Source organism: Bos mutus, chromosome 26 (assembly GCF_027580195.1).
Source record: "Bos mutus isolate GX-2022 chromosome 26, NWIPB_WYAK_1.1, whole genome shotgun sequence".
Classification (NCBI taxonomy): Eukaryota; Metazoa; Chordata; class Mammalia; order Artiodactyla; family Bovidae; genus Bos; species Bos mutus.
In genome coordinates, this window is record NC_091642.1 from 7,510,492 (window position 1) to 7,537,915 (window position 27,424).

General features: G+C 45.1%; 2 protein-coding genes across 12 annotated transcripts in view; one reads left to right on the forward strand and one right to left on the reverse strand.

Annotated features, from left to right (window-relative positions):
• CTBP2 (C-terminal binding protein 2) overlaps window positions 1–10,092 on the forward strand; it is a 168,814-nt gene extending 158,722 nt beyond the window's left edge. For 8 of the 9 annotated variants that reach the window (XM_070363537.1, XM_070363536.1, XM_070363542.1 and 5 more), the window contains 6 exons: window positions 1,965–2,171; window positions 5,520–5,734; window positions 5,881–6,011; window positions 6,540–6,667; window positions 7,186–7,303; window positions 8,703–10,092. In XM_070363537.1, the coding sequence (XP_070219638.1) occupies window positions 1,965–2,171; window positions 5,520–5,734; window positions 5,881–6,011; window positions 6,540–6,667; window positions 7,186–7,303; window positions 8,703–8,883 (980 nt within the window). In that variant the 3' untranslated portion in view covers window positions 8,884–10,092. The remainder of the gene's footprint in view (window positions 1–1,964; window positions 2,172–5,519; window positions 5,735–5,880; window positions 6,012–6,539; window positions 6,668–7,185; window positions 7,304–8,702) is intronic. The other variant, XM_070363535.1, reaches the window with a different exon arrangement.
• Window positions 10,093–11,830: 1,738 nt separating this feature from the next.
• ZRANB1 (zinc finger RANBP2-type containing 1) overlaps window positions 11,831–27,424 on the reverse strand; it is a 73,663-nt gene continuing 58,069 nt past the window's right edge. For all 3 annotated transcript variants that reach the window (XM_070363546.1, XM_070363544.1, XM_070363545.1), the window contains 6 exons: window positions 25,517–25,588; window positions 22,181–22,379; window positions 16,922–17,042; window positions 15,019–15,148; window positions 14,684–14,913; window positions 11,831–13,515 (listed from right to left, as the gene is read on the reverse strand). In XM_070363546.1, the coding sequence (XP_070219647.1) occupies window positions 13,297–13,515; window positions 14,684–14,913; window positions 15,019–15,148; window positions 16,922–17,042; window positions 22,181–22,379; window positions 25,517–25,588 (971 nt within the window). In that variant the 3' untranslated portion in view covers window positions 11,831–13,296. The remainder of the gene's footprint in view (window positions 13,516–14,683; window positions 14,914–15,018; window positions 15,149–16,921; window positions 17,043–22,180; window positions 22,380–25,516; window positions 25,589–27,424) is intronic.

Consider the following 27,424-nt stretch of genomic DNA (forward strand, 5'->3'; position numbering starts at 1 on the left):
GGCCCGGCTCCCCAAGGGCTCTGCACCCTTCCCTCCGCCCCGCCCCCCTTCCCGTCTCCATAGTGTGGCCCCTCGTGGCGTGGCCACCCACACGTGTATGCCATCGGGCTTCCTTGCCCAGACCCAGCTATTCCTCTGGGGCAGGGGCGGGCTGGATGGGGGAGGCGCCTGCCATCTCTGCAGTCGCGGGGGCTGCACCCGAGTGGGGCCCCGCGGCCCTTACCCCCACCCCCACTGCAGAGGCCAGCCAGGGGCCTGCAATGTCGGGTTGGAGGATGTAAACTGCGTGTCCGCGGAGGCCTTTTCACTGACCCTGCTCCGATCTGATAAGAGCGTGGCTTCAGGGACATCTGCTGGGCTGTCGGAAAAGGGGTGTTTTCAAATGTGGAATCTGCGGAAGGAGCCCGGGCCTCCATCCAGCCGTCCTTTGTCTGCACGTGCCCTTCGCCACTTATTCGGTCAGTTGACCTGTAATGAGGATGGAAGAGCAGGTGGCCCATGTCTGCCCCTCTGGACAATGCCCCGGGTTCCTGGCGTGTGTTCCCAGGAAGGCAGCTCCCCTCCAGCGCGCCCTAGGGCCTGGGCAGGTAGAGGATGTGTTGCCCCAGGGTCCAGGAAGGAGCAGGATGAGGCGGACAGTGGCTGGCGAGAGCCCGGGCCCAGACCGAGCACCATCCCTCTGAGCTTTTCTGGCAAGCTTGCTGATCTGGTGTCCAGTCTGGCCCAGGTCAGCAGATGAGAGCAGAGAGCAAAAGCAGCTCCTCCTGGGGGTTCGCCAAGCTCAGGGCAGCTCTCTTGGGGTGATGACATAGAAGGGGGTGTTCCACGGAGTGGGTCCCGTGTCCTGTCCCTGCAGGACAGCTGCAGGTACCCTGTGCCCCCACCCCTGACCGGGAGACAGAGGAAGGCAGGGGCCCGAAGCTGCAGCCCTGCTGGGTTTGCTGGGTTCCTGCGCCTGGGGTTCAGGGCGGACCTTTGCAGCCAGGCCGCCACACTGGGCCATCTGGACACCTGCGTTCCTCCTGGAAAGCTGCTTGAGAGGCCGCCTCAGGCCTTTGTTGGGGCAGGGCAGGGCGGGGGTCGTTGCAGGCCTGCTGGGCAGCTGGAGGAGCTGTCCCTCCCCGGTCTGACAAATACTCTCCTCCCCCGGCCAGTGAGGAGAGTCAGTGCCCAGGCCCTTCCCACGTGAAACCTGGGGCAGGCCTCCCCGAAGGCCTCCCGGTGCTGGCAGACTGGCCTTCGTCTCTGCTCCTCATGCAGACCCCGAGGGCTCAGTCTTCCGCAGCTGCTCTCAGCCCTGCAATGCTTTGCAAAAGCTGGGTGGGCACCTGTCGCTCGATCTTCTTTCTGCCCGAGCGGGAGAGGGGTTGGGGTCCGCGGGACAAAGGTGAGACTGGACGACAGATGCATCCTGTCTCAGCCCGCGAGCCTTGAAGGTGTTTGTTTCTAATTCTGTCTTGCCTTTTTTAAAAAAAAAAGCAATAACACATTCATGACTTTAGACTCTTAGAATTTTCAACAAAAGGCCAGTCTCCATACCCCAGCCCCACCTCGAGAGCAGGATCCAGGAGTTCATGCGTGGCAAGGAACCTCTGGGTCTCCAGGCCCTGAGGCCCTTCAGGGGCGGGGCCTGCTCGCTGCCTTCCTGCCACTGGACGAGGGTGGTGGTCAGAGCTGGCTCGCTGCTCACTTCGCAGAGACGTAGGTCTAGAAGCACTGGGTGGGGGGGGACGTGGGGTCAGTGAGGGGCTGAGGGGTGGTGAGCCAAGCCCTGGACAGCAATCCTCCTGGGATGGCCATGGGGCTGGAGGCCCCCAGGCCACAGAGACCCTGACCCACAAGGACGACACGCGCACCGAGTGCCTTGCACCGGCCAACGCTGCCGCCCTGGGTGGCCTGGAAGCCCTGGCGCTTCCCCACGGAACGCGGGGCTCTGATCCCCGCGCCTGGCCTGTCTTTCCCAGGGATCGCCGTGTGCAACATCCCGTCCGCAGCGGTGGAGGAGACGGCGGACTCAACCATCTGCCACATCCTTAACCTGTACCGGCGGAACACCTGGCTGTACCAGGCGCTGCGGGAAGGCACAAGGGTGCAGAGCGTTGAGCAGATCCGGGAGGTCGCCTCGGGGGCCGCCCGCATCCGCGGGGAGACACTGGGCCTCATTGGCTTCGGTAAGTGCGCCCCGCCCACCGCCCGGGGAGGGGCTGCCACAGGGACCCTCGGGGAGGCTTCACTGCAGCTGTAGGAGGCCCTCTTGGGCCCAGAGGAGGGCTATGGTTGCGTGGCTTGGGAGGTCAGAGGTCAAAGCTGGCTAGGGAGCTGACCCCCAGGGAAGATGGGGATTGCTTCTGGAAGACACCGCCTGATGGGTGTGGGGAAGGGAGGAGGCGGCAGGAGAGCATCCCCAGGGAGGGACCGTGCTCCCTGACCGCCCCCAGGGGCAGAGGGTGAAGGGCAGTGGCGTGCTTGGCAGCTGGTGCCCGGGTGGAAACCTGGGCAGCAGGCCGGGCTGAGCACCCGAAGGTGCCAGGCAGGGGTGGGTGTTTCTGAAGGAGTTTCTGAAGGATTTCGAGCCAGACGGTCAGATCATCAGCTTGGAAAACTCACCAGGGGAAACATGAGACCCAGCTGGCCGCTCTGGGCGGGCCTGGGGCGGGTTAGCCCTGTGGGGAGCTGGTGGAGGGCCACACTGGGTGGAGAGCAGCCGGACTGCCAGGCTGTAGGCAACACAGGGACCCGAGTCAAACAGGAGGGGGCTCTTGCTGGCTGCTGCATGTCAGTCCTGCTCCTTCCAGTTCTGTGACCTTGAGGAAAGGTCAAGAACTCTACCTCAAGGACCTTCCAGGACTGGACCTCTCTCTGCCTCAGTCTCCCCCGTCTGTACATTGGGGATGAGTGATACACAGCAGCTGCCCCTTAGAACTCAAAGAAGGCATGAGAATCTCATGGGGTCGGTGCTGTCTGCAGGGCTTGGCTTCCAGAAGGTTCCCCCAAGCTGTCCCTCAGCCCTGAGCTTGGAGCTCTGTCTCTGAATAACAGGACCCCTGGGATGGCCATGGTGCCACCTTCAACAGGTAGAGGGAGCGTCTTCCAGGAACGCACATCTTTCCCGCACCTGAGTCTTGAGTCTAAGAGCCCAGGTGTCGGGTGATCACACTCGCGGAGGTAAACTTGTTACAAGAGTCCAGCTTTGTTTTTTCTTGAGTGGAAGGTGGAAAAGGACTAAGAAACGCTGGTGCCGAGCTGTAGCACCCTCTGCTGGTGCCGAAGGGCTTCCTGCTGCTCTAGGAGGTGGGCCTTGGAACTGGTTCTTAGACCATCATGCGTTCTTGCCCCCGGTGGGCTCTGGCCACCATTAAGACCCTTGCCATGCGAGTGGCCTGGCCACATGGAAGAACACTCGTTTCCATGGCTTCTGACCAGGCATCACAGCAGGTTCTTAGAGGGGTCATTTCTCGCACTGTATCCTTCCCCATCCGCCTTCTGAAAGCCAGTCCCGTGATGCCAGCCCACCTGCTGCAGGCTGTAATCCAAGCCCCCCACCCCCACCCCGGTCACAGCGCCCCATACACCGTTTCTCCCTGCTGCCTCTGCTGGTCTCTCTCTAGCTTCCCAGAACTGCAGGCGGATCCGAGACAGGAGGGGGCTCGGTCGTGGGCGGCCTCGCCCCCTGCTGCCCGCCATCCAGGGCTGGAAGCACCCACTTGTCTAAGACTCTGCCCAGCTGCGGCAGCGGGCCCCCAAGTGTGGAGCGGGTGCCGCCAAACCCAGTTCATGCCATCACGTGGGGCCCTGGACGGGCCATCCCGAGCTTGACCCCGGCTCGCACTGGCCCAAAGGCAGTGATCAAGGCCAGCCTCCAGGTTGGGGACGAGCATGAAAGTCTGGAGGGAAAGCCTGCCGTCAGTGACAGCGTGTGTACACAACACAACTCACACACCACACCACACACGCACGCGCCAGGACAGTTGGGATCTCCGACACTGGGTTTGACCTCCAAGTTGCGAACAAGCTTGAAAATATGAAGGGAAAGCCTGCCATCGGGGACAGTGTGTACACACACCAAGGCCAGACTGGGTTTTGACCAAGTCAGTAAGAGAATTCAGCATCAGGTATTGTACAGTTTAGTCAGGAAAGCCCCATGGTGGAAAGATGAGGGTCTGTGAATTTGCGAGCCGCAGAGCCGTGAGACGTGACGTTAAAACTGGCCGTGACCCTCAGCCCCTGGAGCCGCCACCCAGACCCCGTCTCCCCTTAAAGCGTCAGGACACGGGGCAGTGGGGGTGGTGCTGAGGACCCACGAAGCAGAGTTGGGGGTGTTCTGGTATTGGCTGTGAGCTCCCAGCAGCCGCGTGGCGGGGCCGTGTCCCACATCTCAGGTTCATTAGAGGAGGGTCTTTCGGTCGCCCTTGTTCCGGCCCATCTGTCATGGCAGCTCTTCTGCCGCGTGTGGCTGTAGTTCCTGCTTCACTGTGTGTGAGTGGTGACCCTGGGGACGGCTGGCATGAGGAGTATCCTGGTGACCCCTGCAGCTGTCCCTTCCGAAGGGCCTTCTGAAACCTTCGCCTCCAAAGCACAGCCGCTGTTACCAGTGCTGCCTGTTGAGATGCCGGTTCCGCTGGAGGGGGAGCCGGTCCGCCACCCCCTGCCCTCCGGTGGGCTTCCTGTCCCTTTCCCCTCCTGCACAGTGGAGCAGTGGTCTTCCCACCAGGATTTATTCTGTGCTGTCCCCGAATTGGCCCCTTCAAACATCATTCACACCATTTTGTGTTCCAGCTGAAAACTGCTTTGGAAAGTAAAGTGCTCCACCCCTGGGGGTCAGTGGGAGTCAGGGAAGCCTTTGTGTCCTGTTAGGTGACTTGTGGGCCCAGTCCACACTCCACACAAGCTCAGAGCCCCACCAGACCGGTTCCCCATGGCAATGAGCGCTCAGGCCAGAGTGCAGTGATCAGTTTACCCCCTTCATGAGCAAACAAACCTGGTGGTAATTACATAAGAGAACAGTCCTGGTTCAACACTGAGAGCAATAACGAGATGAAGCTCAGCTTAAGAAGGCTGCTGTGTAAGCAAACAAGGAGGGGAAAGATAAATACGGAGGGAGAGAATGCTGGTGGTTGGGAGGCAGGAGACAGACACGTGGAGGCCACTGGATTGTTCTCTCTGGTTATGTTTGAAAATGTGCATAACAATGACTGTTTTGAAAAAAAGCAACATCTGATAGTAAGTACACTTGATCAGCATTGCATTGCTCACCCAGGGAGCTGGCCTGGCTTCTGCCCAAGTGACCCAGGAAGGAAGAAGTGCTGGCGTGGCATTGCCAAACCTTGGGTGTTCAGGTCCTTCAGCAGCCACCACTGCTTGGCTCCAACTGCCAGCAGGCACGGCCAGCCCAGCTTCCCAGTCCCAGAAATAATGCAGGCAGCAGAGGTGGGGCACACCCCACAAGGCCACCCAGCCTGGTGCCAAGGAGCGGCAGGAGGGGCCAGCCTCACTCACCGGGACGCTCTCTTTCCGCACAGGTCGCACGGGGCAGGCGGTTGCCGTTCGAGCCAAGGCCTTTGGATTCAGCGTCCTATTTTATGACCCCTACTTGCAGGATGGGACGGAGCGGTCCCTGGGCGTGCAGAGGGTCTATACCCTGCAGGACTTACTGTACCAGAGCGACTGCGTCTCCCTGCACTGCAATCTCAACGAGCATAACCACCACCTCATCAATGACTTCACTATAAAGCAGGTAAATGGAAACGACACTGGAGAACTTCTCTCCAAATGAAGGGGAAACGGGAAACTCCTGCAGCCCCACTTCCCTCCTGAAACCTCCCGAGGGGGCAGCATCTGCTCACCAGCTTCTCTCCCACCCTGCCCCCCTCACCCCCCCAGATGAGGCAAGGCGCCTTCCTAGTGAACGCAGCCCGCGGCGGACTGGTGGATGAGAAAGCCTTAGCCCAAGCCCTCAAAGAAGGCAGGATACGAGGGGCGGCCCTCGACGTGCACGAGTCGGAGCCTTTCAGGTTGGTTTGGGGAGACTGTGGAGATGTTTGCAGCTGGAGCTCAGGACTCACACAGGGACTTGTAGGACCCAGGTCCTCACCCAACTCCTTGCTGTGAACTTGGGGCAGCTGCCCAGACAGGTCCTGGGGAGGAGGCTTTAACCAGAGGCTAAAGGACTCCATTCTAAGGGCTGTACTGTATTCTCACAAAGGGTAAAAGGGCTAGAAGTTCCCCCAAAGATCACCAGAAAGGGGGCCGGCAGAAAAATAGGGAGAGCAGGCTGTGTCCACAGCCCGACCATCCCAGTGAGAGGCAGGCCAGTCAGTCCTCCAGAGAACTGTTTCCTCTTCCTGAGTACTCCTGACATTGTCATTACAGAGCAGTTGTATGAGTGGGTTCTGAAAGTCCCAACCCCGTAGAACACACCCTGCAGAATCCCTGTTTTATCTGCGTCAGCTAACATCCCACATGGCCAAGAGCTCCCGTTTGACCAGACAGGGAGTGATGAGCACTCGTCTCATTTCCTATGTTTTTGTACGTTCACCCAGCTTTGCTCAGGGTCCCTTGAAAGATGCACCGAATCTCATCTGTACTCCCCACACAGCCTGGTATAGTGAGCAAGCCTCACTGGAGATGCGGGAGGCGGCCGCCACCGAGATCCGCCGGGCCATCACAGGTGAGCAGGCCGCAGACGTCAGGGTGAGAGGGCTTGCCGTGGGCAGGAATTGCTTTTAGGGGTCAAGTCGAAGAAATGTGTTAATTGGGCCGTGCTTCTTTCAGAGGAAACCAATCCCCTTTTGTATTACCCAACGTGAAGTTTTGCGGACCTGGAGGGGGAGCCGCCCTTCTGTTAGGCTGAGGGACCCATGTGGCTCAGACCTGGAACAGGTCGTATGCTGGGAAATTATGAGCCAGCCCTTCCTATTAACAAGTAGGAGACTTGGGGAAGCTTCCCTGGAGGCTTAGTGGTTGGGACTCTCCCTTCCAGCGCAGGGTGTGCGGGTTTGATCCCTGGTCGGGAGCGAAGATTCCCACATGCCTTGTGGCTAAAATACCAAAACATACACAGTATTATAACCAAGACTTTTAAAATGGTGCAGAAGCAAAGAGACTAGCGTGGTAGCTGTTCCCCCAAAACAGCTAAGTATAATGTTTAACTTCATTGTATGATTAATTTCAATCGTCTTATTCCAGGTCGCATCCCAGAGAGCTTAAGAAACTGTGTGAACAAGGAATTCTTTGTCACAACAGCTCCCTGGTCAGTAATAGATCAGCAAGCAATTCATCCAGAGCTCAATGGTGCCACATACAGGTGAGGAGAGGAATGGCCAGGGCCCTGCTCCCCAGGGGTGGGGGTGGGGGGCATAAAGCCAACGGGAGCACTGGCGGGAAATCCAGTCCCGTCCCCTCATCCCTGGTTTCGGTGGAGCAAATTTTAAGTTTTGGGGCAGGGCTGAGAATTGAAATTTCTATTTTAAAGGATACAGACTTTGAACCACTGTGCCAGGATGTGATTAAATATTTAGTGTGTGTAACAGGACCTGTACGTGAAAGCTCCTGCTCTGGGCAAGCAGAGCTAAGTTATTTCTTCCCAGGTCCCATGGCTTTATTTACATTTCACAGGTTCTATTAAAGTTCCGCTTGTGTTTTATCCCCATAAGCATTTTCAAGCCACACTTGAGCCCAGCCCCAGGTTGGATTGCCCTGTACCCTTTAAGAGTCACATCCTAATTATTCGTCTAGACACAGCAAGGCTCCTTGGCCCCTAGGAAAATTGCTTGTGCTGGAAGGGCTTGCAGCTCACAGGGATCCTGTCTGGCAAGAGTCCCCTTGCGTGGTCCCTGACCAGACTCACTGTCACAGGCTACAGGATGCAGAGTAGCATAGCTTCCAGAGGGGAACACCATCCCCTTTACCGCAACTGTGAAGGGCTGGGTAACTCAGATGAATTCTAAAGCCCCTGCCTCATAAGTACGTTCTGTCCTCAAAAAATGTGCATGTACCGAGTCACGTTTGTGCACTGCGTACACACACAGCCATCCCTGTGCCTGCAGTGTAAGACGAACCCGTGTGCAGCTGCCCTCCAGGTATCTTCAGGGGGCCAGGCCTCCAGCCCATCGCCAGCTCACCATCGGCCCTGCTGCCCTTCCGCATCTGTTACAGGAGCACATAACCAACCAGTGTAGGACGTCACACTTAGTAAGCGCACTTCAGGCTATTAGTGAAGTGCAAGTCACTCAGTCGTGTCTGACTCTTTGCGACCCAGGCCAGAATACTGGAGTGAGTGGCCTTTCCCTTCTCTGGGGGATCTTCCCAACTCAGGGATCGAACCCAGGTCTCTTGCACTGCAGGTAGATCCTCTACCAGCTGAGCCACAAGGGAAGCCTATGCTGTTAGGAAATCATTAAATCCATTGATAATAGAAGACCCGGAGAACTTGAGTCTGTTTCGTACAGAAATGTTTACCCAGTGCAACACAGTTTCCCCAAACACAGTTAGTATGGGTTATTCACCGTCGTCTAAAAGCTACAAAATTAGTGCTTTATTGTTTATGAATTAGATGTCAGTGTTTAAATTTCCTGTGTGTATTCCTCCTTGCTTTGCAGGTAGGAAATTATTATTATATACATTCCATAAAAAAGGCAGAGCCAAGAGGTTGGCAACTTCCTGACCCTGAACTTAACCAGCCCTTTCTCTTGTGTGCGCCTCAGATACCCGCCAGGCATCGTGGGCGTGGCTCCGGGAGGACTTCCTGCTGCCATGGAAGGGATCATCCCCGGAGGCATCCCGGTGACCCACAACCTCCCCACGGTGGCACATCCCTCCCAAGCTCCCTCTCCCAACCAGCCCACGAAACACGGGGACAATCGAGAGCACCCCAACGAGCAATAGCAGCGAGTGATGAAAGGTAATCATTCAGATACACCTGGGACCAAGAGACAGTGAAAAATGAACTAAGAGAAAAGGAATTTGACAGTCTTTTTAACTGATTCTGGACATATGCATCATTGACGTTGCAGTGTTACAGCTACAGAAGAGCTAGAAGCCGAGACGTGGGAAAACTGAAGATGTCGTCGTCTGCTTGCGGAAGCGCTGAAAGAGACTAGGACGTGATTTGTTAACGACCAACTTCTGTTATTGTGTGTTAAGTTTTTCATCTGTGCATCAAATCACAAAGAATAAATAGATCTTTTTCCTTTATCAGTCCCTTGGGCACAGGAGGTCCTGAACACCTTGCTCTAGAATGTTGCATCAAGAGTTCCAAACATCAAAATAAAATATTAAGAGGAAATCCCCACCCTATGACTCTAGTCCCTTCGGTCCACGGGGCTGGTTACCTCTTTTGCTAATAGGAAGATTAAATTACTACAAAATGGGGAGAAAGCTGTCTGCCTGTGTTAGACACCGCGAGCACGGGATTGAAGACAGTACAGGCTCCTGTACAGAGAATTCTCTCCCATCTGAACTGCGTACTGAGCGGGCAAGTTGGTTGTGAGTTCAGTAAAACCCTCTGATGATGCAAAAAAAGAAAAAAGTATTAAGTTTCACAAGCTGTTTGTACTCAAATATATTTTCTCAGTTTCAGATCCTCAGCTATTTTATTGAGTGGAAAGTCTTGAACTGAAAGGGTTCAAGAAGAATAATGTTGCATTTCCTTATGTCTCAGGAAACACTTTTTATGGTAACTTGTCAGATTGTCTATGAACAAACCCACTTTTTAGACATTGATAAAGTCTTCTTTTCTTCACGTGATATTTTATACAAGAACACTTCAGGTGTGTTATTAGATGTGACTGATTTTAACAAATCCTATTAGATTTGTATCAACTAGTTACATGTTATATTCATAGTCTTTTGTGAATCATCGCCTTTTTGTTTAAAAGATGGCCTATTTTGAGCCTTTGTATAGGTACATTCCTGTTTTTGTGACAAAAAGAAAAAAAAAAAAACCTTTAAAACTGTCCCAAACAGAAAAATAATGGCTATCAGAAATATGTTTTGTTTTAGTGTGAGTTACCGTTACTGTATTTGTTTATTGTAAAGGTGGACATTTAGCGTTCAGTGCAGTTTTCAATAAAAAGTAATAAAAATTTCTGTTAAGCTTTGAAATTCAAGTACATCTCACTAATGTAAAAGTTCTCTCGAGATGTTAACTCAATTAGCCCATTTCTTTCCCAACTCTTGTTATTCCCAGGTTCAAAGATTAACAATACTTTCCTATTTCATAACCAGACTCAAGAATGCTGATAATTACTTCATGTGATAAACCAAAACTTCACGTATGTCCATTCTTAAGATGAAATGGGTGGATTAGAACTAAGTTAATTCAAGAAACAAAATTGGTCAAGTTTTAGTTTTGATTTTAATTTACCCAAAAGTAAAATTACCTGACCCAAGCATTAATGCAGGAAAGGGAGGTGAATCTCAAAAAATTGTTTGTAAATGATATTTACAAAGAAATGTTGCAAAATAATTAACATCAGTCATTTCCATGTGTGAAGAACTTTCAGTTGATTTAATAAGTCTTCCTTTCTTAAATAGCATTAAATCCCTTCTGTAAATGCTGGTTAAGTCCAACAAGTCCAGATATCAAACACCTTTACAACTGCCCTGCCTCTTTCCATTTAAAAAAAAGTCATGGCAACTGAAAACATCAACCTCCTCACTCATTTTAAGGTGGTGGTCCTATCCCAACTTTCCCGTGAAAAATTACATTAAAGCCACCTGACGTGGATCGAGGTGGAGCGCATGGTTACTGACCTGTATCACCACTCCGGGGAGCGGAGCGGCGGTTCGCTGTCATCTTCATAACCACTTGTCAAGCGTAATCAGTGCAGGGATGACATCTGCACACCAAGGAGGCCCCACCCGCCCATGCGCAGCAGTATCCCCTTAACACAGACTCGTCTGTCACAGGATGAGCCTAAGAGCCAAAGACATGAAAAGGCAGGCAGGCCCACATCCTGTCTTTTAATTTGAACAGAAACCACCACGCCGTATTCTCCCAAGAAGAACCGTAAAGTCAAGTCCATACAGTTCAGGTATTACCGTCCAGAGTCAACCAAAAGACACTTGAGTTATCTGTCACCCCGCCACATGGAATCTGAGAAAGAACTGCAAATTCTGTCTTGGGATGATAGTTATGGCTGTTTGATAGTTCAAGAGCTTAACATAGCATTGACTCACCAAAATGTTAGCCTTTACCAGCCAATCTGCTGTGAAAACCATTTAAAGCTCCGCCAAGTCTGAAGCCTAAGAACTGGAGCGTATATATATATATATATATATATACACACACACACATAGTTCTTTCCCACAGGGAAGAATGCTGTACCTGTTAAGCTAGATGTGGCCAGGGTCACACCTGGGGACATATCACTCAGCAGACACAGCACGTGGAGGCCGAAGACCGAGCTGCGGCTTCCCAAACAGCACTGACTATCCTGGAGACCCTAGCCACCAGATGCTTCTCCCTCAAACCTTTCTCTCTGTCTTCTTCAACTGGCTTAACCGCAACTAGAATGGGTTGTCTGGCCACTAAAGAATTCTTCCTATATATGAAGAAAAGTTCATAGGGATGCTATGCTAAGTAGTCAGAATGGCAGCCTTCTAAATCCTTAACTACTGTCCAAAACGAAAGCAAACCGGAGGATCAATTTTGTAAGAAAACATCAGCCCCTTGAAACAGTAACATACCAATATTATATCAAAATTCATTTATATGGGATCCAATTGCAAATATTCTTCCTGCAAGTTTTAGCATGCAGCAGCAGCGATCTTTCATCCTGGAAACACCTTTCAGGGAGGGAAGAAAGAACTAAAGAGATGACATCTCACAGGTATTTTACTATTTTTAGTATTTCAGCATCAAATCTGAGGTTGTGCACATTTCAATACCATCTAAATAGAACTTAGAAGAAAACAAGAAGCAAATATTAAAAGGTTTTCACAGCCTTTTTATCAAAGGGAAAGAGTGTGTATGTGTGTTTGAAATTCCTTGCCACATCAATAGTCTACAAAGTGCTTATCAGGACACTAAGTCTTTTTGTGTTCCTGAGATAGGTCTGAAATTTTTACCCAGTATTGAATGTATACCTGAAGTGGTCAAATAATACTTTTACAGAAAGTTTTTCTACCTAAGATTATAGTTATAACTTTAAATAAGAATGGCCACAATTAACCAACATGCAAAAATTCTCAGACTACTCACTGAGAAATTCATTATACAATGCATTTAAACCACCTTACTGCATTCTTAAAATCTTTATTCTATTCTGAACGGAAATTCGCAATTAGCCCAAGCAAAGGCATGCCTTTCTAACACAATTTGCTTAAAGCAGAGTTGATGATAAAGAATCCAAAGACCCTCTGCACGACAACCTGGGAGTCTAATGTCCACAGAGGCAAGTGAGCAGACTTCACATAATTCATTCAGTTCAAGTGGGCTGGCTCCCCAACCACTGCCCTAATGTATATCCATGGGGTAACTACTCACAAGGAGACTGCTGCCCAGAGTCTGGTGGAGGAAGCCTCAGTTTAAGAGCACTCTTCCAAACAAATAAATACCTAAATACCAAAAGGCGGCTTATCAGAAACTGAAAAAGACAAAATAAGAGAAACCAAAACCCTTTTCAAAACAAGGGAACGATGTCTACATGAAGTTCACTCAATAAAAAATTCTGACTTTTCTTACAGTTTGTTCCTTAAAGATTTGATTTTATTGGGCACAACAGGAACTAAATTACTAATAAAAAATAAAAGCTTGTTTTTATTTTTATGTTTTGCTATGGATAATTTGTACAAAAAGTTTCCAAATCTCTACTGAGCTCTAGTGAGACAGAATGTAAAATGGATCTTTTCAGATGGAAGTAGAATGCCAGGTTCTACTTTAAAAAGAATTATCTCAAAGGAACAAAGAGTGACCTGCCATGTGCTTTTGGAGGTGCCCATGCTGGAAAAACTTCTCAATAATATGAAGATGCTGGTACAACTTTTCCTATTACACAACTTCTTACACAACCACATGCGTTACATTTATAGACAGATTTACAATCTGAAAGGAAAAAAGTTCTGTCTTAATAAAATTAGTTTTTTGTTTCTTTTTTACAAACTGTAGTCCAAAGTTCTGTCTCCTCATGCAGCAGACACATCGTCTCTGTTGGGTATGGATCAGAAAAAACCCTTCCAAGCAGAACCTGCCAGGTTCGCTTCATTCCATGCCGTGTGCTCTGCTTGGAGCAACACACTCATGTGGGGTCCCGCACAGAGCTGATACCTTGGTCTTCTGTTCTTGGATTTTTTTTTTCATTCATCTTCATCATCTTCGTCTTCCTCTCCATCAGATAGGGATGTACAAGGCCGGATCTGTCGGTAGCGGTCAAGCCATTTTTCTACCATTTGCGTGACCAGGGGGTGATTTCGCCGCCGAGAGCTCTTCTGCATGGCCACGAGAACGCCTCCCTCAGTCACGCAGCAGTCCAGCCACTCCCTGAGCAGTTTTTCTTGCTGTTCCTCATTACCTAGCTTTTAGAGGAATGTGAAGAAAAGGAAAAATAATATGACAGATCAGAGATCTGACAGGAAAAATTTCATAGAGACCTACAGCTGGTATGATTAACGAAAGGGCCAGAGCAACGAAGTGTTTCAACCTAGGTTCTACTCTCATCAATTTTATGTTTAAAACCCTATGGGTAAATAGGAAAAAATGTCAACTTGAAAATTCACAGACAAACCTAGAGGGAAGAACAGCCTAATGATAAGTTCATTTGTTTGATATAATGGCAAAAAGGAAGTGTTCTCCAATACACTGATTCTGGCAAAGAAAAGACTAGAAAGAAAAGTTGCAGCTTCAAAAAGAACAAGGTAAGTTTGCTCAGAAAGCTATGTACAGGGTGAAGTTACAAAAATTATCTATGAATTTTTTTCTTAATGTTATGCTTATAAAAGTTTTATAATAATTACTATATTAAATAAAAGACCAATACTTTTTATAAGAATATGGGTTTTCTGCGAGTATTCTTTCACACCTTCTCATCACTTCCCTGCAGCTACAGGGAGCTCCTACCTGCTGCTCCCACCACTGCCCAGGTACCTAGTTTCACCTGAGCGGCCAGTGCGCCTCTTCTATGCAAACTGGCTGCTGGCTCCCTAGCTCACCCACAGTAAAAGTCAGAAAAATTTAAAAGACTGCTGATGGCCACCCCGCAGCCTCAGCCTCCTCTCCCCCTTGCCCAGTCCCCACAAGCCACACCAGCCTTCCAATTCCCTCTGCTACAACTCTCCTCCCCCAGTTCCTGCAAGACTCCTTCCTCTTGAAGTCTCAATTCAAGCGCCACCTCCTCAGTGACACCTTACCCTACCGCCCCCAGTTCAGCCACCGACACCCTGCACCCCATCCCTCCCTTTCCCCCTCACCCCATCTTTTTACTTCTCCTCAGCACTCATCACTACCTGAGGGCATGGACTTCCATCTTCACTGCTTTATCTCCACACAACACCTCCTACACAGCTGTTCTGAAAAGGTAAACTTCAGTCTGTCTGACTAGGATTTATAGAAAGTGACAATTACTATGACTAAACTCAAAACTGTAAGTGGTAGTGCAGATAACAGCACACCCGAGAGACACCCAAGGCCAGGTTCTGGCACAGCGCTGCTACTTTGAGGAGTTAAAGTGAGAAACAGGCGTCTTACCTCCTGAGCAGAAAGAAAGTGCACGTGGAGTAACTTCCTCTCACTGTCAACCAGAGGCAGAAACGTGATGGTGACATCGTCATCGGTGTTCAGGTTAGCACCAGCACCTCGGTTACCATAGCCATCATTTTCCATGGCAACCAAAGCAGAGAAGTGGCCCCTTGTATAGCCCAGAGCAATCGGACTTTTCCAACAAAAACTCTGTTCCCACAACAAAGGCAAATACACACCTGGAAAGAGGGAAGAAAATCACAATGGGATTTTCAGGATGTGACTGCAATGTGCCTTAAAATAATAAACAAGAAAGTTCCAAAATACTAATGATAATGGTTTACCTTGAAACCGAGTATATCCTAAAGTTTCTCCCCGAAAACTTTTATAATATTTTACTCCATAAACTATAATTGGTCGTCTAAGAATATGTGCAAGTACAAAAATGTGAGTCTGCTCCAAACTTGCTCCAGGCTGTACAGAACAAAACAAAAGAAAGAATTTCTCTTTAAAACATCCACTACCACCCTGGAAAACTGACATGTATAACAAAACGCTGCCCTCCTTCAGCACACTATCTCCATTCATTAAAAAAAAAAAGTATGGCACTACTACTGTCAAGCTAAGAATGATTCCTCAAGTAGCAAAGTCCAATAAAAGACATCTGCAAAGCTTATACACAGATATCCTTCGCTATCCAAACTCAAGAACTAAACAGATCTGGTTAAATACTGATCTGAGGAATAAGAGATTCAGACAACAAAGGAGTCTTATTCACATAACTGCCTTCTGGTCAGGTTCCTCGTGAACTACAACAGGGTCCCCCCGAAGTGGAGAGAGGAGCCCGACTGTCCCACAGGGATACAAACAGCTTGCAAATGGCCACATCACCTAACACAGAAACACTCGACTGGCCTCCTTCCCTCAGCAACGACTCTGACAGCACCTTTACAGCAGGTGCACGTCTCAGACATGCACCCTGCCCAAAGGGTGAACCCCGCCCAAATGGCCCAATGACAGAAGGGACTTCCCTCATATTGTACTAAGGAATTATGGTGATTTCTGCAAAGAAAAGAAGTGATTTGTTGTGCATATACATGAATTTTACAGTTCAGTATATTAATGAAGTGAAAGTTGCTCAGTCGTGTCCGACTCTTTGTGACCCCACAGACTGTATAGTCCATGTAATTCTCCAGGCCAGAATACTGGAGTAAGGCCTTTCCCTTCTCCAGGTCATCTTCCCAACCCAGGGATCAAACCCAGGTCTCCCGCTTTGCAGGTGGATTCTTTACCAGCTGAGCCACCAGGGAAGCCCAAGAATACTGGAGTGAGTAGCCTATCCCTTCTGCAGCGGATCTTCCCGACCCAGGAATTGAACTGGGGTCTCCGGCACTGCAGGCAGATTCTTTACCATTCTCATTCATACTTCCCTGAGCTATGAGCGAAGTATATTAATAACACTTCACAAAACTAGCGCATGTCTGAGAGACAACTCAACACATCTATACAAGTTCATTCCAATCACTTCTGTCCACGGAACCTTCTCCATGGCCTACCTCACGTGGACACAGCATCAACCAGGCAGCCCTACGAAGACCACAACTTTAGCCTCAGGGGCCTCACAGCGCACCATCAGCACAGGAGTGCCCATTATCAGTGAGTGATCCTGGACACAGAACGGGAGCTAACCCACAGATGGGTAAAGCAGGCATAAAGCTGCCATTTTTTTTTTAATTTTTATTTGAATATAGTTTATTTACAATGCTGTGCTAGTTTCTGCAGTAAAGTGAAATCATTTATACATAGACATACACCCACTCTTTCTTAAGATTCTTTTCCTATAAAGATCATTACAGAGTTCCCTGTGCTATGCAGTAGGTCTTCAGTTATCAATTTTATATGTAGCAGTGCGTGTATGTCAATCCCCCAGAGCTACCTCTCCGTGAGGACAACATAACTGAAGAGCTATCTGGGGAAATATTTACGAGGTTAGAATCACCAAGTAAAACGTTCATTCTGACAGTTTTCTAGTCACTTAACATAAAAACATACTGCCCTCCCTGTTCGGCAGTGAGGCCTGTGGTCACAGAGCCAATCAGCAGTCAATGGAACCTGAGCCACCTGATGCCAAGTCCTCGACTCTCCTCTGTACCACTCTGCCCCAACGTGGTCTCACTGCAAACCAAGGCATGCAGAGCAGCGGCCTCACTTTTTTCAGAGAAGCAACATGCCTGGAAGCATTCTTACCTGACTAGCAAGAGACAGTATAAATGCCCAGTCTTCTTGCCACTGTTCTTCTCTCAAGGAAAAATGTAAACCAAAGCTCTGAGAATACCAGGACTCCCAATCTTTCCAACGTGTATAAAACCTAAAAAACAACACAGTAAAAAAGAAGCCTTTCTATAAACAGTTCATTTAATGTTCTAATCATTTATTTAATGTAGTCTTTAAGCACATCATATGCAGAGATTTAATAATTCATTTTACCTGGCTTGAAGTAAATTTTTCAAATTAAAAATGCCTCCACTCTGCTAGCAGATACTTTTTAACATATCTTCAGACATAATCTGATTCACCACCCACCAAACTTTCATCAGAACTTCAAACACTAATGACAAGAACAGCTGATTTCAACTGTCTACTATTGGTTTACAAATGAAAAACACTCAAAATCATCTGAGAGTTTGGATAAAATCAAAGATACTTTACTCCATTAATGAACAGTATCCACTACTTGGTCACAGATTTAGAAAGAGCCCATGTGTTTACGAGAATATCAAAATCACTTCCTTGAGATTTCATTACATAAAATTATTTAAGTATCACATGATAATAAAATCCAACTATAAAAATAATCCCCTCTTCATGCTTAATACCTCTCTAAATACTTCAGCCTAATAAATTATGAAGATTAAAACTCAAATTAGGCCACTGGTAGACTGAATTACTAAAACAAAACATTCTTTTTCTTTATAACATCAAGTATACAATTAAATAAAGCCAGATATAATTACATTGAAAACTGTGATCTTAGAAACCAGCAAAGGCCTCTGAAGACAGATTAACCAATAACATATTACAAACAGTTAACCAGTTTGTAACATTACAATCCTCTCACATGTAATGAACTATCAATCCCCAATACTTCTATGTACTTGAATTCTAGGTGAAAGAATAAAAAGATCAGAAAACATTCCCTCGCTATTGTTGAAAAGTTAAGGTATTAAATGGCTTAGTGTCACGCGTTTCTTTAACTTAATGTAGGGTTTTGTAAAAAGTAAACTAATGTTATTTTAGATTTAAAATAGAATGTTACAGAGGCTTAACTCTTGATTAGAAAAAAAAACTTTTTTTCTATTTACAGTAACCACAGGTTTTTTCTTTATAATTCAGGAATGTAAGTTTCAATGCCAAATGTTTAAAAATAAAATATGGATATCCCTCTTAAAATACCTAAGATATACAGAAATATATTTTAATGTACAAATGACAAAATATATTGTTTTGATATCAGTTTGGGAGAATTACTGTGAAACAGAAAGTTATTACAAACTGAAAGATGTATGTGGTAAGAAATTTCTTGGTTAGTGCCTAAAATCATTTTAATATTGAGACAGCTAAATTTGCCAGAAATCAAATGATGACTACACTCAAAACTAAAGAAGACTGCAGAATAAAGAGGTTCAAAAATATATTTAAAAATCACACCCACCACAAAGACCTAAACTGTCCATCTACCTGACTCAGTCAAGGACACAAATCCAAACATGAGACTAAGTGAGATAGCGATACAATTTGGCTTAACATTCAAAAATCAATTTCAGGATGAAAAGACTTAACACTCTATCTGATAATACTCCCAAAATTAATCTCCACGTTCAGTGCAATTTCTATCAAAATCCTAGAGGGCTTTTCTGCAGAAGCTAGAACCTAAAATTTGCCTAGAAGTCCAAAGGGAATAGTGAAAAGAAGGATAAAGTTGGAAAAAAAAAAAAGGATAAAGTTGGAAGACTTAATATTCCTGATTTCAAAACCTACCACAAAGCTATAATCAAGATAATCTAACACTGGCATAAAGACAGACATAGAGATCAACAGGAAAAACCAAGAGTCCAGAAACAAACCTTTATTTTATGAAAATATTTTTCAACAAAAGTACCAAGTATTTGAATGAAAAAAATAAAATAAATTTAAAAACTGTAAATAACTATAATAAATATGTTAAGTGCTCCCTAATGGAAAAAGACAGCATGCAAGAGCAGATGGGCAATTTAGACAGAGAGATGGAAATCCTGACAGAACCAAAATGAAATTTCAGAGAGCAAAAGCACTAACAGAAATGAAAGTATTTTTGACAGCTTTATCAGCAGACTGGGCTTGGCTAAAGAAAGAACCTCTTAAAGATACATCAATACAAAACTTCAAATCTAAAAAGAAAAGATAACACGGACAAAAAAAACAGAAGAATAACTGTGGGACAACTACCAAAGGTACAACATGTAGCATTACAGACAGGAAAGGGGGAAAAAGTAACAGGAAGAAATGCTCGCAACAGTAAGGACTGAGAATTTCACCAAATGACTGTCAGACACCACACCACAGGTTCAGGAAGCTCAGAGAAAACCACGAAGGAAAATCGCCAGAAAAACCACACGTAGGCATATCATATTAAAACAACAGAAAATTAAAGAAAAAAGTCCTGAAAGAAGCCAGAGTATAAAAAACACCTACCTATAGAAAACTAAAAGAATTATAACCAACTTCTCAGAAACTATCCATAGAAGCAAGAAGAGAACAAAGTGAAATATTTTTTAAAATTGAGAGGAAAAAACCCCACCAACCTAGAATTCTATACCCTGTGAAATTATCCTTCAAAAGTAAATGAGAGGACTTCTCTGGTGACACAGTGGATAAGAATCCACCTGCCAATGCAGGAGACACAGGTTTGATCCCTGGTCGGGGAAGATCCCACATGCCACAGGGCAACTAAGCCTGTGCACCACAAGTACTGAGCCTGCGCTCCAGAGCCGCGTGCCACAACCCGAGGGCCCTGCTCCCAGAGCCCGTGCTCCACAATGAGAGAAGCTGCCACCACGAGAAGCGCCTGTGCTGCAGCCGAGAGGAGGCCCCTCTCGCCACAACTAGAGAAAGCCCGCGTATAGCAACAAAGACCCAGGACAGTCAAAAATCAATCTTTTTTTTTTCAACTAAGATAGAAATACATCCTTTTTCAGACAAAAATGGAGGCAATTTGTTGCCAGAGACCTGCTTCATAAATATTCAAAGAAGTTCTTTAGAAAGAAGGAAAATAACACAGATCAGAAATTTTGAACTACATAAAGGTCTTGATCTGCATCAAAAAATAAATTGAAGATAAAACTTTTTCTTTTTTACTTTTAATTGACCTAACAGATATTAGTCTATTAAAATAATAGCAACAATACATTAAGTGTAAAACTTGATACATAGAGAGGCACAATACTAAGCTACAAATCATATTTCTAAAATAACTGATTTTTCCCATTTATATTACTCTCACTTGGCTCTCTATTTGGATTGACATGTCGATCAAAGACAAGTACAATGTTCCATCTTGAGCACCTGAGTCAGTTCAAATCACAGGCACTCAACAGAAAAGCACAGCTACTACAACAAAAAAAATGGCCTATCTTGAAGTGATGGGGGAGGGGTTTAAATAAAATTACTTTCTCCATTCTCATTTAGATATTTTATACAATGTAAGAGAATGTCTCATCCCACTTGATTTGGATTTATAAGCAAAGGAAATCCTAGCCAAAAAAAAACTGATTTAAAAGAAGACTGCACAAGTGACATGCTGGCCTTCTCATTCTACCTTCTAATAGTAATAGCCATACGTAAGACCCCAGTCAACAAACTGGTCACAACTCACAACAGTCACCATTTTAATGCTAATTCCGTAAGGTTAATATATTTGACCCACGTCACCGAAGCTCTGAATCTATGGCAACACGTCCTCCCTCCCCATCTGACAGCCTTCTCCATCCTATCTCCACCTCAAGATACTGAAAAAGACCTCTGTGTGGTCACTATAACCCTTGCAGCTTCCTCCACCTTAACTGTAGACCATCAGGTGAAGACCCTGTATGGCAGGGATGGAAGAGGTGGTACCAAGAGAGACATTATTTTCAGAAGCCTGCTGATATGCTGGCTGAAATATCCTTTTAGAATTAAGGCCTCCATTCCTGAAAGATCTGCTGCAACAGCACTTACCGTGGCTGTACTCTTAAGGCCCAGGTCTTCCCCACTCTACCAGCCATCAAGCCCAAACCTCAGAGTATGGCACTCATCTGCTTTCACATTAAACTTTGAGACTTCAAGTGACTCAAAACTGGAATTTCAGTCCTAACATTAGTTACCACTGCTGAAATTTACAGTACACTTTCAACCTTACAACAAAGGCAGGATATTACCACCAGAGGAAAGACTCTAGGGTTGCCTGTTTTAAAGGACTTGCAAAATGGTAGATTTACCAAAATCCAGATCTAGCTTTCAGGCTGAGCACACCCAAAAAACAGATCCATCTTTCCAGGGCAGACACACATTAATCAAACCTACAAGGCAGACCTATAAAACCACAATACCCCAAATGACTATCATCCTCTTGGTGTGGGCAGGCCCACATAAACAACCAGAGCACGAGGATGCTGTCTGATGAGCACGCCACCCAATCCAGAGAGGTGAGACAGGACGGGCACTTAATGGCATCAGGCTTACCTGGCCTGATGAGTCCACACCACAAAAGGAACAGTATTCCCCACAATACCAAATCAATCCACAGCAGTTTCCCTCCTCTAAAGGGCACAAAGTCCTCTCCACTGGACAAAAGGCTAAATGACTAAACCATGAGATAACTGAGTCCATGTTGACTTTCTTAGATGTGGTAATGAGGATGTGATTGGGTAGTAGAATATCCTTGTTCTTAAAAGATACAGGATAAAACACTGAAGGAGAAAGCATCACGGTGTCTAAAACAAATTGTTTCTGCATTAATATATAGAGATGGAGCACATACAGAAAAATGTTAACCATCAACAACTGATCAAGCCAATGAAGGAGAGGCTGGGGTCCACCAGACTGATTTTAACTTTTCTGTGGATTTGAAAATTTGCAAAATTACAAAAATGTAGTCTTATGAGTATCTGTCTCAGGAAGAAAAATGTGTAATACATAATATAATATCTTAAACTTGAACAAAATACGAAATAATAGCTACTTTAATATATGAGCAAAGACCTTCCTATATTTAATAAGACCACTACCACAAATTCAAATGTTTGTTTTAAAGCTTAGCAAAACATATAAAAACCACTGTGATGTTCAAAGTGTCTCAATGTCTAAAACCAAAGCTTCCCCCTCCCCCAGCTTCCATAAAAAGAAACAACAGACAAAAAGCATCCAACCACTGTAAGGATAGGTTTCAGCTAGTGCTCTCCTGGACTTCCAAAGGGAAGGATGCCAGCTCACCAATGTGAACAGTCGTGCAGGCTGTCATGCAGGGCTTTCCGAAGCACCGAGTCCTTGTCGTAAATGCCCCAGGTAGCTTGTAGTACTGAATCCAGTAAGCAGTCTCCTGCAGTCCGGTTCCAAAGTGCATACAGTCGACTGTCCAAACGTGTAGCCAATTCCAATGACCAGTTTATAATTGGAGATTCTTCTTCTAACTCTATGAGAAATTTGACATATTCATATAAAACATCAATAAAGGAAACTGAAGATTATTCAAATAAATGGAAAGATATCCCATGCTCTTAAGACTCGAAGAATTAATATTCTTAAAATGGCCACACTACCTAAAGCAACCTACAGATTTAAGGCAATTCCTATGAAATTACCCAAGACATCTTTCACAGAACTAGAATAAATAATCCTAAAATTTGTATGGAACCATAAAGGATCCAGAATTGCCAAGGCACTCCTGAGAAAAAAGAACAAAGCAAGGGCTTCCTTGGTGTCTCAGTGGTAAAGAATCTGCCTGTCAATGCAGCAGACACGGGTTCGATCCCCGATCTGGGAAGATCCCACATGCCATGGAGCAACTAAGTCCGTGCACCACAACTACTGAGTGTGTCTGTGCTCTGAAGCCCAGGAGCCACAACTACTGAGCCCAGGTGCCACAACCAGAGCCCATGCTCCACAACACGAGAGCCACCACCACAAGCCCACACACCACAACTACAGAGTAGCCTCTGCTCTCCACTAGAGAAAAGCCCGCACAGCCACGAAGACCCAGCACAGCCAAAAAATATATAAAATTTTGAACAAAGAACAAAGTTGGAGGTCCAACCCTCCCAAACTTCAGGTAAGACTATAAAGCTACAGTAATCAAAACAGCATGGTATTCAAAAAAAGACAAAAAAAAGACACACAGCTCAGTGGAACAAAACAGCCCAGAAATAAACTCACACACCTATGGTCAATTAATCTTCAACAAAGGAGGTAAGAATATATAATGGGAAAAAAGCCTCTTCAACAAGCAGTGTTGGACAGCTTCATGTAAATCAATAAAGTTAAAACACATCTTCACACCAAATATAAAAATATGCTCAAAATGACTTAAAGATTTAAATACGTGACATGACATCATGAAACTCCTAGAGAAGAACAAAGGCAAACATTCTCTGGCATAAACTGCACTAATATTTTCTTAGGTCAGTCTTCCAAGGCAATAGAAAAAAGCAAAATAAACAAATGGGACCTAATCAAACTTAAAAGCTTTTGCACAGCAAAGGACACCATAAACAAAAAGAGACGACAAAGTTCGGAAGGGAGAAAGTATCTGCAAACAATGCAACCAAAAACGGGCTTAACTTTTAAAATATACAAACAGCTCTCAGGTAACATAACCACAGAAAAACCACCCAACCAAAAAATGGGCAAAAAGACCTAACCAGGCATTTCTCCAAAGACATACAGATGTCCAAAAGGCACATGAAAAGATGCTTAACAACGCTAATTATTAGAATTATGCAAATCAAAACCAATGAGATACCACCTCACATTGGTCAGACTGATAATCATTTAAAAGTATACAAATACAAATGCTGGAGAGGGTGTAGAGAAAAGAGAACAACCTCGTGCACTACTGGTGCAGCCAATATGGAAAACAGTATGGAGGTTCTTGAAAAAATTTAAAAATATAGAGCTGCCCATATGATTCAGCAATCCCACTCCTGGGCATATACCTGGACAAAACCGTAATTCAAATAAACAAGCATTCCTCCTATGTTCACAGCAACACTATTCATAATAACCAAGACATGGAAACAACCTAAATGTCCCTTGACAGATGAATAGATGAAAACATGTGGTACACATACACAATGGACTACTACTCAGGCAGAAAAAAGAATGAGATAATGCCATTCGCAGCAACAGGGATGGCCTAGAGATTATCATACTAAGTGAAGTCGGAAAGACAAATACCATTTGATATCACTTAGAATGTGGAATGGAGAAGGCAATGGCACCCCACTCCAGTACTCTTGCCTGGAGAATCCTATGGACGGAGGAGCCTGGTGGGCTGCAGTCCATGGGGTCGCTAAGAGTCGGACACGACTGAGCGACTTCACTTTCACTTTTCACTTTCATGCATTGGAGAAGGAAATGGCAACCCACTCCAGTGTTCTTGCCTGGAGAGTCCCAGGGATGGGGGAGCCTGGTGGGCTACCGTCTATGGGGTCGCACAGAGTCAGACACGACTGAAGCGACTTAGCAGTAGCAGAATGTGGAAGCTAAAATATGACATAAATGAAATTCTCCAGGAAACAAGATTCACAGACACAGAGAACAGACTTGTGGTGGCCAAGACTGGTGGGGGGATGGAGTGGAAATTTGGGGTTAGCAGATGGAAACTAGTATATATGGAACAGATAAACAAGATACTACTATATAGCATAGGGAACTATATTCAATTATCTTGTGACAAACCATAATGGAAAAGAATATAAAAAAGAACATATGTTGAAGTATAATAGAATCACTTCGCTATATAGCAGAAGAAATTAACAATATTGTAAATCAACTATACTTCAATATAAATAAAGACGCACGTAAGTAAATAAATGTAACATGTTCAGTTTCATTCTTCTGCAATTTAGAAATATTCTATTTGGAAGAAAGAAAGAAAGAGAAGTCACTCAGTCATGTCCAACTCTTTTCCAACCCCATGGACTGTAGCCTACCAGGCTCCTCAGTCCATGGGATTTTCCAGGCAAGAATACTGGACTGGGTTGCCATTTCCTTCTCCAGGGGATCTTCCCGACCCAGGTATTGAATTCCCACATTTCAGGCAGACACTTTACCATCTGCGCCACCAGGGAAGCCCTTGGAAGAAAGAAATTATTCTCTAAAGTGTTAAAAAATGTACATGTAATATACTACTAACAGCTACAAATTTTGATCAATTGAAATATAAACTTGAATATCAACTGAAATATAAAATATTTTAAGTAATGGAAACATCTTGAGGCCCTAGAATAATTTATTTAATTTTTAAATTATTTATAATTTATTTTCTTAAACTGTTTATTATGAAAAAATACTCATCCTAGAATAGGAAACACAAAACCAAGATTTTAAAACTTTTATACCTTTATTCACTCAACCACAGTTATGAGCTGTAAATGAGCTGTTTTAACAGCACAATACAATACTGTTCTTAAGGACTTTATACATTTTCAGTTTAAAGTACAAATAAAATATGATGACTATACACCAAACTACTCCAAAGCTTACAAAGCAGAGCAAAACGTTTATTGAAATCACTAAAAATTAAATTATACTCATTAGTTTCATGCTTACCTTTTTGAACATCTCTATCAAGCACCTCATCAAATAATTTTTCTTGGACTGTTGGAGGCAAGTCTTCAATATCTACAAAGAAAAACCTTATTTAAAAAGATCTTTAAATGCCCATAACTTAAAAAATTTGATGCCAATATCTAACAGTAACTTCCTCTAAAATAACTCCCTTTCCACGGAAGACTGTCAAGTACCGTCTTTTAAAAAACATGCATGTTATCTCATGAGTTGTGTATATGAGGTGCAGAATACTTCCTTTCTGTACTTCATTATCAAAACAGTGACCTATCTACAAATAGTAAGAAGAAAAGCATCTGAACCAGTAATAATAATCAGCTATTATCAAAAAGACAAGAGATAACAAATACTGCCAAGAACGCAGAGAAAGGGGAACCCGTGTGCACCACTAGTGGGAATGTAAACTGGAGAAGCCACTACGGAAAACGTTATGGAGGATCCTCAAAAACATAAAACTATCATATATGATCCAGCAATCTCACTTCTAGGTATACAGACAACAGAAATGACAAACCTGTATCCCCATGCTAGCTGCCCTGTTACTCAAAATAGCCAACATACGAAAACAACCAATGGGTGAATAAATATAAAGTAGATAGGTTACTAAGCCATGAGAAAGACAGAACTGTGCCGTCTGCAACGTATAGAAGGGCCTTGGAGATGTTATGCTAAGTGAAATAAGTTCGACAGAAGACAACAAATACTGCTTGCCATCACTTATACACGGATCTCAAAAAAAAAAGATGGGGAGAAACTGGCGAAAGTACAAACTATAAGCCTTAAGATAAAGAAGGAGAGGACTTAATGTAAAGCATAGTGACGATAATCAGTAACACTGTATTGTACACTTGAAATTCTCTGAGAGAACAAAACATAAATGTTTTCACCCAAAATATAAATAGATAAATACAAGGTGAGGTAATAAGTGTGTTAACTAACTAGACTGGGTGGGGGTGGGGGGATCCTTTCACAATTTATGTGTGAATCAAATCACCATGGAATTCTCTAGGCAGAATACTAGAGTGGGCAGGTCATCCCTTATCCAGGGGATCTTCCCAACCCAGGGATCAAACCCAGGTCTCCAGCATTGCAGGCTGATTCTTTACCAGCTAAGCCACAAGGGAAGCCCAAGAATACTGGAGTGGGTAGCCTATCCCTTCTCCAGCAGATCTTCCCAACCAGGAACCGCATTGCAGGTGGATTCTTTACCAACTGAGCTATCAAGGAAGCCCCAAATCACCACAATGTGTATCTTAAAATCTTACAATTTTCTATGTTAATGACAACTTAATATAGCTGAAATAAAAAGGGGGGGGGGGAGGACAGAAGAGCATCAGAGGTCTCTGATACTCAGGTTAAAATAACAACAGACAAATTTTGTCTGTTTTCTGCCGCCCCACCCCAGCCACGCTCCATCTCTGCTCAGAACTGTTTTTACAGACTTTAGAATCTTCTTATAGAAATCAATGAACCATTCCTTTTGGCACACAAATTTCTGTTTTTCTCACCTTCCTGAAATTCTCTATGCTCTATTCGGTTCACTAATTGAGTACTCTAGAATAAAAAAGCATGATTACCCTACATTTTTTTAAACTACAGAACTATTTTCAATTCAAAATAAAATCTAATCACTCAGTGTAATAAGTTTAAATATATAGAGAGTGCATTTGAAATGAAATTTGTCCAATTTTAAAACACTTGTTGTAATTTCCTATCATTTTGTAAATACCTCTGCTCACATCTTAATATAAGCTTAAAACAGAAAGCTCAGAACACTCAAAACCAAAATTTAAGTTTTACTTAGAAACTCTAGGTGTTCAGTGCATTTACTCAGTGTCAATTGAGAAAAACAACCTGGAAAACATTTCACTTGTCACGGAACTGGAAAAT